The sequence below is a fragment of the Apteryx mantelli genome, chromosome 4 (assembly GCF_036417845.1).
Source record: "Apteryx mantelli isolate bAptMan1 chromosome 4, bAptMan1.hap1, whole genome shotgun sequence".
Lineage (NCBI taxonomy): Eukaryota > Metazoa > Chordata > Aves > Apterygiformes > Apterygidae > Apteryx > Apteryx mantelli.
The window spans coordinates 82,890,802-82,903,410 of NC_089981.1; the positions used below are offsets into that span (position 1 = coordinate 82,890,802).

General features: G+C 43.9%; 1 protein-coding gene across 6 annotated transcripts in view; it reads right to left on the reverse strand.

Moving 5' to 3' along the window:
• Window positions 1-4,403: 4,403 nt before the first annotated feature.
• SYT16 (synaptotagmin 16) overlaps window positions 4,404-12,609 on the reverse strand; it is a 112,424-nt gene continuing 104,218 nt past the window's right edge. For all 6 annotated transcript variants that reach the window (XM_067295089.1, XM_013940854.2, XM_013940858.2 and 3 more), the window contains one exon: window positions 4,404-5,079. In XM_067295089.1, coding sequence (XP_067151190.1) covers window positions 4,766-5,079 — 314 coding nt within the window. In that variant the 3' untranslated portion in view covers window positions 4,404-4,765. The remainder of the gene's footprint in view (window positions 5,080-12,609) is intronic.

Here is a 12,609-nt window from a genome sequence, read left to right on the forward strand (position 1 = left end):
TCAGCCTGAAGACAGCATCACTGTCCGGGGTATGAGGAAGTACTTGCTGGGTAGTGCACGCTGAAAGGGAAAACCTGCCTCGTTCAAAGTGTGAGCTCTTCTACAAACCCCAACTTCTTTTTTTTTCTTTCTTTTCCCCTCAAACCATAGTTGTAAACATCACACTTAGCAAACTGGAAAGGAAATGCTCCTGCATATTAATTCCTGTTAATTCCTTTAGGCTCTGCAGTCCTTTTATAGAACATGGGACTTATGAAAAAGGAGCAAATACACAGCAGGATGTTTCCTCCATCGTAACTCTGTCCATATTGAGTTGAACGGGTGTCACTATTTTGTAAACAATCAAGTCTTACAGCCCACCACCAACACTCAAACTCTACAAGCAGACTAGAGAGCATGAAGGCAAGGTCTTGAAAGTGAGTATCAGACCTTTAAAATGACTCCACGAGGAGCCAGCTACGCTTGAGCACTGGGATAATGCAATATGGAAGGTCCTTGCCCAGCCTTTCTGTCCATCTTTTCTGCTGAAGAGCAGGAGGTAGCTGAGAGGCAGAGGGATGAAGTGCAGCAATCATACAGATTAAAGGTGATGATAAATATGGGAGTGGAAAGAAAACTCTGCAGGCACGCGAGCTCCAAGGTCATCACCGGCTTTAAATGAAGGAGAAAATGAATTGCCACCAGAGGAAACGCCTGCTCCTCTGCCAAGTGACACCTTAGGCTTTATGCTGGGGAAGCGATCGATAGCAGCTGGCAGCATTTGGTTCTTTGAGTTCAAGAACATCTGAAAACACTCCTGACTGAAGATCGGTCGATTATGTAAAGCACCAAGTTACTTCTCAGGATCTGCCGCTGCTGAAAACACCCGTGAGCATCGTGTGCCCACCCCGGAACCGCACAGCACGCCCACCACCAGGGAAGTGCCGACAACCCCCAACAAGAGGGGTGAGGCAGGCCACAGCAGGGTCCATGTAATTAAAGACACTAGTAGAAAGGAAACCCAAACAAATCAGACCATGATATCAGGCAGCCCAGAGGAAGCCTCTTCAAATGGATGGTTCAGTTAGCTATAGCTGTAGCTCAGTGGGCTAAAAGAGGTACTCGCTTCTGCGGGCATCACTTGAAAGTCAGCATCATTACGGAGAAAATAAATGTCATGAGATCATTCTGTTCTGTTGTCAATACACATTAAAAACAAAAAATAAAGCAACAGCAGAGTACTTAGCAGGACAGGGGTGTGTGGGCTGGAGAGAGACCATGGAAGGAACAGACTGCAACTAGCTAAAAGATGCTGTTCAAGATAGGGAGAAGTTTCCAGAGCACTTGCCCACAATATTCCGGCTGAGAAGACTGGGCCAGTGCAATTAGTTCCTTCCCACACAATAGTTTTCTGGGTTTGGGGGTTTTTCTTTTCCCCTCAAGAGAAGAAGATTCAAATAAGCCAAAAGGGGATCCCAGGCAGGGGTGTGAAAGGGGGATGAATTATCTTTGAGAACACGAGCGCATTAAGAAATCTGCACTTGCACGTGGCCGAGCACTCCCAGCCTTTGCCTTGTGGCTCACGGAGCATCCCACGCCTCTGCCCACGGCTCTTCCCCCACCTGGAGCACTGCAAAAGCGGGGATTGGTCATTGGCGTCCCCATGGATGGAGGCCAGCACAGCACAGGGACACGCGCCTACTGACTGCTCAAGAGCTAAGTGCTGGGTGGGAGTCACGATTCCCAAGGAATATTTCTGGAAATTCAGTCTTCTCGGCCCCTCCAAAAGAAACGAAGGGTTAAAGCAGTGACTGAAAGGGCAGTGGTATTTACATAATAAAGACCATAAGCACAAGCCCAGCCTGAATCAATGTTAGCAATGACTAATTCAATCCATCAATGGGAAGAATTATGGGAACTCTGGAATATGGGAGAGCCGCTGGAAAACCGTCTTCATTTCACAAATAGTCCAAACTGTGAAGAAAAATAAATCACAAAAGCAACAAAAATCCCAAAATACAGCCAGCAGGCACAAGCACCCCAATACTGTGTTCATGCCAGTACTCCTAAATTCCTCTGTGCTTCAGTAGGAACTTAATGAACCTCACAAACACATTGCTCAAGGCTCGGATGAGCTAACAGGTTTAACAGCAGCTCTGAAAGACCAACGCTTCTCTTGCCTCATCCCCTTTCCCTCCAAATTTCTCTCATAAAACACCAGGCCAAAATGTTGCTGCAATGATGCAGTAACCTGCTTCCATCTGGGAGCAAAGTTATAACATGTGCTCAGATACAAACTTAGTCTAAGTGAGCTATTTTCTCTTGCTTTCCTTTGACCTCCTATATTGTACACTGAAAATATATTTTAAAATTCAATTCCCTTTATCTTCAGAACAGATCTTGATATGAAAATGGTATGGAAGTTAAAAAACAGTTTACTTCATTGCTTTTTAAAATGATCTTTTCCAGGAATTTTTTTTTAAACCACACTATTATAAATTTGGGTTATCTCCAGCTCATTTCGGAAACACCCTATCAACTTATACTTCTCCTTTACAAAATCACAGAATCACAGTTAATCATTATATTAAGCACAAGCAACACTTTGCAGATGCAAGAAGTTATGAAGAGAATTTCAATTAGTTTATTATACATAGACATCTCATATAATAAAAATTACTTATAAACACTTGTATATACATTTTGTGAGGTTCAGGGAAATAGGATGCAGAGATTTGAAAACACAACTGAAATCAGCCAATGAACCTTTTGAATGTGGCAGTTTCTTCTGTTTTTTTTTCCTAGAAGAAAAGTACATGGTAAAGAAACACATAATCAGACCTATTCTGCTAGTTATGACCCAAGTGCTCATTTTCTCTCCTGTTGGTAATTCAGCAGCTTTAACAGTGCAGTCAAAAATGTATTTGTTTGCGCAGTTATATTTGGGTTAGATACTGCTTTGTGGTGCAAAGCTCCAGTAGTGCAAAGCAGATATTTTGCCAGCTTATCCAGGCAGTGGAGGACAACCCTCCTGCATAGGATCCCACCAGTCTCACTGCAACAAAAGATGCTGGATTCAGACAGGTAAGTGAAAAGAACAGCACTGTAGAAGGGAATGAGGATGTTGTGGTACAGTGGGAAGCAAAAATTGGTGCCTGATTTCAGTAAACAACAAAAATAAACCAAGAAACGGTCCAGTACGGAGAGAGCTTTTCAGCAAGATATTTCCTGTGCCTCGCTATCGTCGGTATGAATGAAGAAATGCCAGTCCACTCCTAGAGAACGTGGGGAATGGAAAACTGGGCAGCTAATAGTATTTGCAAATCTTGGCACCTTACTGCCTACATACAATCACTGCACTAGAAGATTCATGTCCTCTGCTGTGTCACATGCAGCTTCACAACAGCTAACAACTGCTATACTTCCAATAGTCAACCAGCAGACCACTTCTCCCCCTGTCCCTTGACTCCATGACTTCAATTCGCACAGACAGGAACAAAGATTAAAATGGAAAAAGGCATCATAGTCTGAAAAGTAACTATATAAAAATGTCATCACCTCATCCAGCAAGCTTGCTCCTTGCATTGTGTCCAGTTAAAGGCAGGAAGGGCACTACCCTTCTCTCATGTTAGCTCAACAGAGCCAGCCCCTCTAGGAGATGGTCCCCTGGATCCTACTCCTTGCCTGTAGAAGAGCTCGCCCCAAAGATACGGTAACACAGCCTGGCACTCTTTACTGCTCAGTGCCAAAAATGCTCTCTTTTCAGATCCTCAAAAGATTTTACAGGATAGGACATTCAAAGAAAAGCCCTCAGCAAACTGAGGTGTGCTTAACTGAATCACTGAGAAACAATATTTAAAACCTCTCTGTGTCAAACTCGCAGAAATGCTTTTCTGAATGAACTTAACTTTTACTAAACAAGATAATGCATGGTCAGAACAATGATGCAGAAAAGAGCGATTTAGGCACAAAGGTGGATGTGCAGCTTGTTCTGGTCTTTTTTTGGTATTCATGACGACAGAAGCCATGAACTTCAAGTAAGCAACTAAACATGCACTGTATAATCACAATACAAAATTAATACTAGCTATCTCTCATGCAAACCTATGGCAATACAGGCTAACAAGTGCACAGGATACCTAACTAAAAATACTGGTAGTGTTTAGTCCTAATGAATAATATCAATTGCTAGTATAGGAGAACAGTAGCAATGTCTAGGCACTTAAAAGTTGACAGAGAATTCTGTAGTGCTTTCCCATGCTGCCTGAAAAATATATTATCCGGTCTGCAGTGGTATCAAATGTTTATTTCTAGGACTTAGAAACACAATAGTAAAGGAGAAGTGTGATCTGCATGCAGGCTAGACTAATGAGCTATCTGCGTGTCAAGAATATTTGCAAACATCATTAATAAGAATATGAGGAGAGAGGCAAGAGGAGAATTTATTCCAGAAGAAAATAGCATCAGTCTGTGATGACTGAGCCTATGACAAAATGAGCGAGACAATGACCAGAGAGAGGATTTTGTAGATTTTTCCATTGCTTTTCCCAATGGTTAATTATTGGGATGTGGAAAATGCAGGACAACCTGGAAAGACAAGAACTAAACATGCCTCCCAGGCCTTGCCACCTATAATCACCATGACAGCTGAGGCTGAAAAGTCAGGTTAAAGCATACATGACCTGTTGGAGCTCAGCGGTTGCCACAGGGTAACTGTTTCCAGCTGGCTGAGAAGGAGGGAAGAGCAGCCCACAGTCCCAGGACCTATGGGGTGCCCTGGTAATCATTAGGATTCTAGTAGCATGTGCCACCTGCAGACCTGCATCCCCTTTGTTTCCTTCATTTCTTGCCAATGACTTTGTTCTTCTTCTCCACTGCTGTTCTGACCCATAGAAATCCAGCCAATCATCTCTTTGCGCTTCATGCTGCGTCTGTTGTATATGGAAATCATGAGAGTGACATCGGAGAGCTGGAAGAGGGCAACCTGGAAAATGAAAGTTTCCTTGTAGACAGGGTTGGGCTGCCCTCGACGGATGGAGGTCTTGCAACGAGACATCTCCTGGCCCACTGAGTTGAGCAGACAGAGCTTTCCGTAGGTGTCTAGGACAAAACATGGACAAAACAGAGGAAGTAAAATTTCTGGCATTGGTGATGGACTAAATGAAAGCACCAAGCAGTCAAAAAACAACCCAAAAAACTCCAAGCAGAACAGCTTTGTCTGCATAAGCACTAAACGACGGATGAGAACAGGACTGGACTGTTCTCCTTGGTAAAATCCATGGGATGAGGAGCAGCAGGTGAAACACCTCTTGGATTTCCTCTTATTGTGAGGAAGAAGAAAGGAAGGAAACTGAGATACGTGATTTGCCCCTACTCTCTTGTAAAAAAAAAAAAAAAAAAGCTGGAAATCTGGCTCCCAAACCCAGCAAATCTGTTGAAGACTGGTCGAAACTATGAGCATCTCTGTGGATTCTGCACATCAAATGGCATATCTGCACCTTCTCCTCCTCTTCCTCACAACATAGCTTCATGGGAGCTGTCTTACAAGGGCTTCCCTTGGCTGCACTTACCTCTCATCACTTTCCTTTGGAAGGAAGCCTTTCTGACCTACTGTTTGGAACAGCAAACAAAAAGGGGCCTGAAAAAGACGGAGAGGAAACCCGCATACACAGCAAAATGATTTTATCTCACACTAAGGTTTCAGGGCCTACTCCAAATTCTCATCTTACTTTTTTGTTGGACTCAAGGTCAATTATATTCACAATTCAAGCCAATGCAAGGAGTAGCAGTGATTAGGCTACACAAGGGAGGGATGGTCCATTTCAGACTTCCAGTAAATCCAGCCTTGAAACTCTTGCTGCTTCCTGTATTAACTACCTACCTTCACCACTAATAGAGCATTTGCAGGCAAAGCCTTGTGGTACCACTGCTCCACAGGCTCAGCTCAGTGCAAGTTTTCAGCCTCGCTCTGTGCACGGTGGTGGCAGATGACTTGGTTCGAGAAGTCCCATTCTAACCCTTCGTAAATCTGCACCCGAGTTTCTGAGAGTGATTACTATTTCAGAGCGTGCTGAAGATAGGAAATAAATAACAAGCCACCGCCTCTTGTCTACAGCATGTCTATCCTTTTCTGTTCCCGATTGATGTGCTATTTTACGCACTTATCTGCTGAGCAACACAAGGTGTGAAATTACACTTCAGGTGTGAAAACACTTCTGTGTCTCAAAAGCAGGGCTCTCCGCTCCTCAAACTGTTCCACTGAAAAAGCTGTCAGGAGACTGACAATCGAGGAGCAAATTGTGAGTCTGCACAGCTGTACAGCTATCGAGTTACTGCGGAGAAAGTTCAGTCCAATCATTAGCTAGTGGTGCCAATTTGGCACCCAACGTAACATTGGAGATGAAGTAAATCTTGCCAACAAAGACCTACTCGTTAGACGGAAAAGCAGAGCAATTTCAGGCTTCACTCTGACACGAAATAGTTTGCTGACTATAGCTGAGAAGGAAAGAACCACTTTGAACCCAGACAAAGCAGAGTTCAGGCTCTAGGTACTTTACCAAGAGGTGGACCTAGCTCCCACAGTAATATTCAATTTTGGTGACACTGAGGGATTGAATTCTATTACAACTTCAGACCCATCAGAAATGAAAAACTCAAAAGATGACTCTCCTAGCTCAACTGAATGTCAAACCAAGCAAGATAACTAACAGATGCAATTTCCTGCAATACTTGTAGAGATGATACTTTGCACTGACAAACCATAAGGTGCATTAGAAGTATTCCTCATGCGGTGGTTTTGGTCAGAGGCCACTGGGAACTCCCTGGAATTAAAATTAAGTGAGGAATAGGAAGTTTGTGGATTTTTAATGTATTCAGCCTTTTTGTGAGGATGGGACTTCAAATTACTGAAAAATTTCAGCCAGGTTGATTTTGAAACACAATCAGCTAAATTAGGACAATTCCCCATTTAAATTTCACAGCTTGTTTCTTTCAAATTGAAATCTCACATTTTCTACATAATTTGAATACATTTTCCAAACCATTTGCAGGCAGAAAGCTGAAAGGGTTTGTTTCTGCTGGCACGCAAAAGAGCCAGGTTCTGGGACACGGGAATTCATGGAGAGGAGATCCTCTCTATTTGCTTCTGGCCCAATACCTCAGCTATTCTCTAGATACATTCTTGGTCTCTTTTCTCTTTCCCCACCACCCTCCGAGAACTGCTTTGCCGAGTGTGAGGCCTGAATGGGTATTTTGTTGGGATCAGAGGAGGAAATGGTGCTGGGAAGAGTTAATAAGGGCAGAGCTGGGCACGGAGCAGCGGTGGTAAGGCTCTGCCCTGGGCAGGAAGGGGCAGAGGGAAGCCACAGGTACCAGGAGCCCTGAACCCCTCCGCAGCTCCGAGCAGGGCATCCCCAGCTTTGCCAGGGCAGCGGATGGGCAGAGCAAAGAACTGGCATGCAGCCAGGAACTGCTAGCATACGCTCTCACTGCCATCCCATCTGAGCACGGGAATTAGCAACTTGACTAACAGCAGATGAAGTACTTCTTTAGCTCATCTTCCCATCCCACTTGAGGGATCGGTCACCCACGCACGCCTCTATCTGTTTTTCTGAGAAGATGTGGAGAACACTGAAGTCTAAACTTTCCTCTCAGTAAACCCTGCTATCATCCCTCCCTCCTACTGCTGCCAACATTGAGAGCTCTGGTGGGGTTCATCACACCTAACCGCAGGCGCATACATTTGAGCAGTCCCCCTATAGAGTGAACCAAAACACAGCCAATACCACCAATGAAGTATATGGCATAATTCAGCAGTGATCTAGTAAACCAGGCTACCATTTCAGATGGTTTAGGTTTTAACATTAAAGCAAGCACCACAGCTCAAACCTCATAGGATACTACTTCAGGATGGCCCCATCAACTTTCCAGGTGATGAACAGACTGGTTTCTTGCAGTCATAAAGTCTAGAATGTCACATCCCTGACTGAGGCTTCAACTTTAGCAAGTGAGGAGTAGCATAGCTAGCTTTAAAGAAATCCAAGGATTGCACAGATGATGATTTAAACCAATAGAGATTAAAATCAGAAATTATGTTTTTTTCTTTAACATACAACAGAATCTGTTACGTAATTCTGTGTCAAGGCCCTGTTTGCAAAGCACCAAGGTCAGTAGGAGTTATGCAACTATCATCTGGATAAGGTGAGAACATGCATGCTGGAAGGAGACTAAGCTCAGCACAGAGCCGGTACCAGGAGACTTGGTCACCCCTGTGTAAACACAGACACAAAGCTGGTGGAGGTTACAACAGAATCAGGCTCCTATTCTTCTCAAATATATTCCACTGGGTGTATTTTACCAGCCAAAAGAATCAAGCTTGCCTGAACAGAAATAAAAGAGTAGGTGTGGGTAATATATTTAGCAGCTGAAATTTACTTTGCAGAGCTGGTGCGTATGAGGCAGAGCTGTTTTTCTGCTTCACTAACTGCATTTTAAGATTGTGGCTCACCCATTGCACTCCTGCAGCATCTTTTGAGGTGTCTCACTGGAAAATGCTTCCTAGCTCACCTTGTGGTCCACCTTGGTCCTCTGAGACAGAACATTCTCCCCTCTGGTTGGCTTTGCCAAACAAAACCCATCCTTGGATACGTGGTAAGATTGGTGGAACGACAGCAGGGATGAACTTGCCTATCTGCTGAGGAATGTATGTGTAAGAGCATCTACTCATTATGAAAGCAAACATTTTCCATTTAATTACATGCTCAGATTCAGTAATGGCCTCATTACTGTGGCATCTCAGCACTTTACACTCTTCAGAGTATTTACTTTCATGCCACCTCCGTCAAGTACAAAAGAAGTGAGACTAAGGCTTATATTTTTTAAAGTAAGTGCTCACCCTCCAGTTAGGCACCTATCTTGCTGACACAAAAAAGAGTCAGACCTCTAAATATCTGGGAGTGTTTGAGACTATGAAACTTGCCCACGGTTACACAAAAGTTTGCAAAGCAGCAGGAACAAAATCTAATTTTGCCAAGACCAATTTTAGCACCACTTCCTCTGAGTTCTCCCTTTCTAGACAGACTTTGGAACAGAAGTTCTTGTTACAGATCATTTTTGCTTTAAACCCATCTTTCATCTCTGGGACAAGTGGCCAGATGAAAGTTCATGTATACATAAAATATCAACACCTCTGCATTTAATACCAGAGCGAAAAGTAGTAAATCAAGGAACGTTGCAAGAAGCCAGACACATTTTGGGCTGGCGCTGCATAATCTTACTCCAGAGGTTTGGCCAAACATCTTCTCAGGCAGACTGCTTTGTCTCCATCAACACTGCCCCAACCATAAAACATCTCTTGAGAGCTCATCTGCAAAGGCAATCAGTTTATCTGCGATTCTTCTAATGACCCATTTCAGTTTTCATCCTTCTAAGGGAACTAACTCATAATGACAACTCAGGGGAATAATCAACTATAATTTATGTGTTCCTGTTTTTGGAGCAAGGAGCAAAGTGTGAGTTCTGCTTTCATTTACCCTGAGCTCCACAGTTATCAATAAAGCTGACCTGTGAATAAAAACATTGTAATACAAAAGTGTCCAATCCTATGCTTGATTTTATATTTAGAAAGGAAATAAACAACCAAAGACTCTTGACCTCTTGGTGTGTGGACTGCAGGGTATAATGCAGTGCTGTATGGACTTCCCTGCTCTCGCTCTAGGCAAGCTAGCTCATTTCCAAAAGCAGTATAACCATGTCAGCATGTTGCAATCCAGACTAATAAGACCTGCAATAAAACACAGCCTTGGGCCTACAGCTTAATTTCACCCAGCTGGCAAGCCCACATTCGTAGCCTATATAATAAATAGCAGCATGGTTTGGCAAACCAGGCCCAGATCTAGACTCTGTTTTATTCTATATGGCACAATTCAATGTCAGGTAGAGAGATACCTTAGCTACTCTGACCTGAGACCCAGAAGACTGTTGCTCCATTCATGCATGGCTTTACTTGCCCAGTTAAACCTGCAGTGGGGCAAAACTACTTTGAACTTGATTAACTGCAGCCATAGACGTGCATCAAGAAAAAAGTGCAAAGGAAAATTAGACTCAAAATTTTGTCTTCAACCCCACATTGTGAAAATTTGGATTAAGCCAGAGGCAGCTTGTGGCCTACTCTATTTACTATTTAAGAGCTGGGAGCTGCCTACCACCTCCCTGCAGAGCCAACTTTTTTCCCCCATTCCACCGAGTCTCTTCCACCCAGGTCTCCTCTCCATTGGCTGGCAGCTCTCGTGGAAGGGAGAGGCTGGGATCTGGCAGTCTTCACAATGTGTGAGCTACAGGAGAACAGATCAGCAGTGCCTTTACTTTCAAATGCAGCAGAAAGGAGCACATTGCTCCCTGGAAGCACCGTTTGGACTCAGGGGAGTAAACTGCCAGCATACGTGATCCGTTTTATGCAAGGTAACAGCCTGCAGGACTGTCCGGGAGGAAGGCCTAGGTCTGGCGGCCAAGTGAGGTAGCTTCTGGAGAGCCTCCCAGTTCAGCTCTTCAATGATCCTCCTACTGCTACAATGCCTTGTGTCCACTAAATTTTATAGCAACAACCCTCATCTGACTTCACCTGGGACGTGCATCAGGCTGCGGAGCCAGCTGTCCACAGCATGCTTCCCTCGCCACACTCTCCAGCCCCGAGGACACGTAACACTATTTTCAGTCTGCACTTATGCAGCTAAAGCATAATACAGATACCTCTCCAAATGTACAAGGTGTCTGTCCTCTAACGAGGGCAAACCATTTGCAGCACTTCATACAAAGCATAGTGAGCTTTTTGCTTAGCTGCTGGCCTCAGAGATGGGTGGGAACAATAACTGAGAGCATATCAAAAAGCATTAATGCACGGCTTCTCAGCAACAGGAACAGAAACACCGCTGCACATAATGTAAAGGGTGCTCAAGCCTAGCCCTCCTCACCTACAGCAATGGTGCCCACAGGCATGGCTTTATTACACAGCCTGTCATCAGGTCTCCTGCAAACGCCGCTCTTCAGAGCCATTGCAGATTTGCATTAAACATTCAGCTCTGACTGAAATTTGGAATTAGCAGAGTTCTACCCTGGGAGCATTTGCTTTGTTTTCGACTTATTTGGCGGGGGAGATTCTTGTTTACTGCTACGGGAGTGGGGGAGGCATCACCGTACACTCTGCTTCAAATGCACTCCTTTGATTCAGGAATATTTTCACTTTATACACTGCAAATATACACTTTTCATAGACTTCCAGAAACACAATACTATTGCAAAATTTACTGGAAAATTGCAAGCTATCGTTGGATGTACAATTACCACAGAACATCCCCCACAAAAATCTCACAATTGCTTCCTAAAAGCCCATTGTTCTGTGGCTTGGTTTTCTGAGCCTAATCAATCTCAGGTCTTGCATACGATGGGAAGAGCTGGAGCAAGTCAGTCCAGCCAGCCCAACAGCAGCCAACACCAGATGCCTTAGTAAGTCTGCACAAATAAGGCATATACCGATTCTCTCCAAAAATACTCTCCCAGTGACCTAACTCACGAACTTCCTCAGCCAGAGGCAGTGTCTCTGTATTTAATAGCCCTCAATGGATTTTTCTTCACAAATTGTCCAGTGCTGTACTGAACTCAAGTAGACTTTTAACATCCCCCGTGTTCTGCAGCGAGGACCTTGACAGCTTAAGTATGTGCTGTGTGAAGAGCTGTCTCCTTCTCTTCCAAACCTGCTACCTCCTAGTTTCATTTTATGCCCCTTTGTTTTTGTATCAGGGAGACAATGAATAATCGTTCCTGATTCACTTTCTCAATGACACTTAGGATTTCACAGACCTCTGTGAAATCCTCCCCCACCTCTCTTTGTCATAGCATTGTAGGAGGCACAATCTATTCAGTTGTTGCTTGCATGGAAGCTGATCCCATGCCCCCGATTGTCACTCTTCACTGTATTTTTCCAGTTCTGCCATATTTCTTTTGAATGGAGGAAGCCAGAACTGTATACAGTATTCATTATGCAGGTGCATAGACATTTATAGTGACACAATGGTATTTTTCATTTTGTTCTCTGTCCATCCCTAACATTTGATTTGCTTTTTTCACTATTGCTGCTGATCCTTGGGTGGACATTTTCCTGAAGGTATCTACTATAAGCCCAGTATCTCACTCCTGACAGGCTCAGAGTCCATCCACATTAAGGTTTAATTCCATCCTCGCCTCCACACAATACCTTACATTTATCCACACTTCATCTTCCATTTCATTGCCCAGCTGCTCATTACTGTGACATCCCTTGCAGCTGGCCTCATCTTTACTATCCTGAACAAAACCTTTTCAGCTTATCTTATTGTAAGTTTATTCAAGGCATACTCAAGGATGGGGAATAAAAAGATACAGAAGGAGAAGTGGTCCTGTACAAGCTCACTGTGACACACTGGTAATTACTCAGCAGTGAGTAATTGCCCCAGCATCTCCACTGCTCTGTCAACCAAGCTCTCTCAACTGAATCCATCCCAGCTCATCCTGGTACTGGTCCCCCTTTTATAACTGATGAGATGAGAGCATAAATTAAAAAGCTTTAGGAGCTCAAGCAAGCTCCCTGTTCAGTGCCAG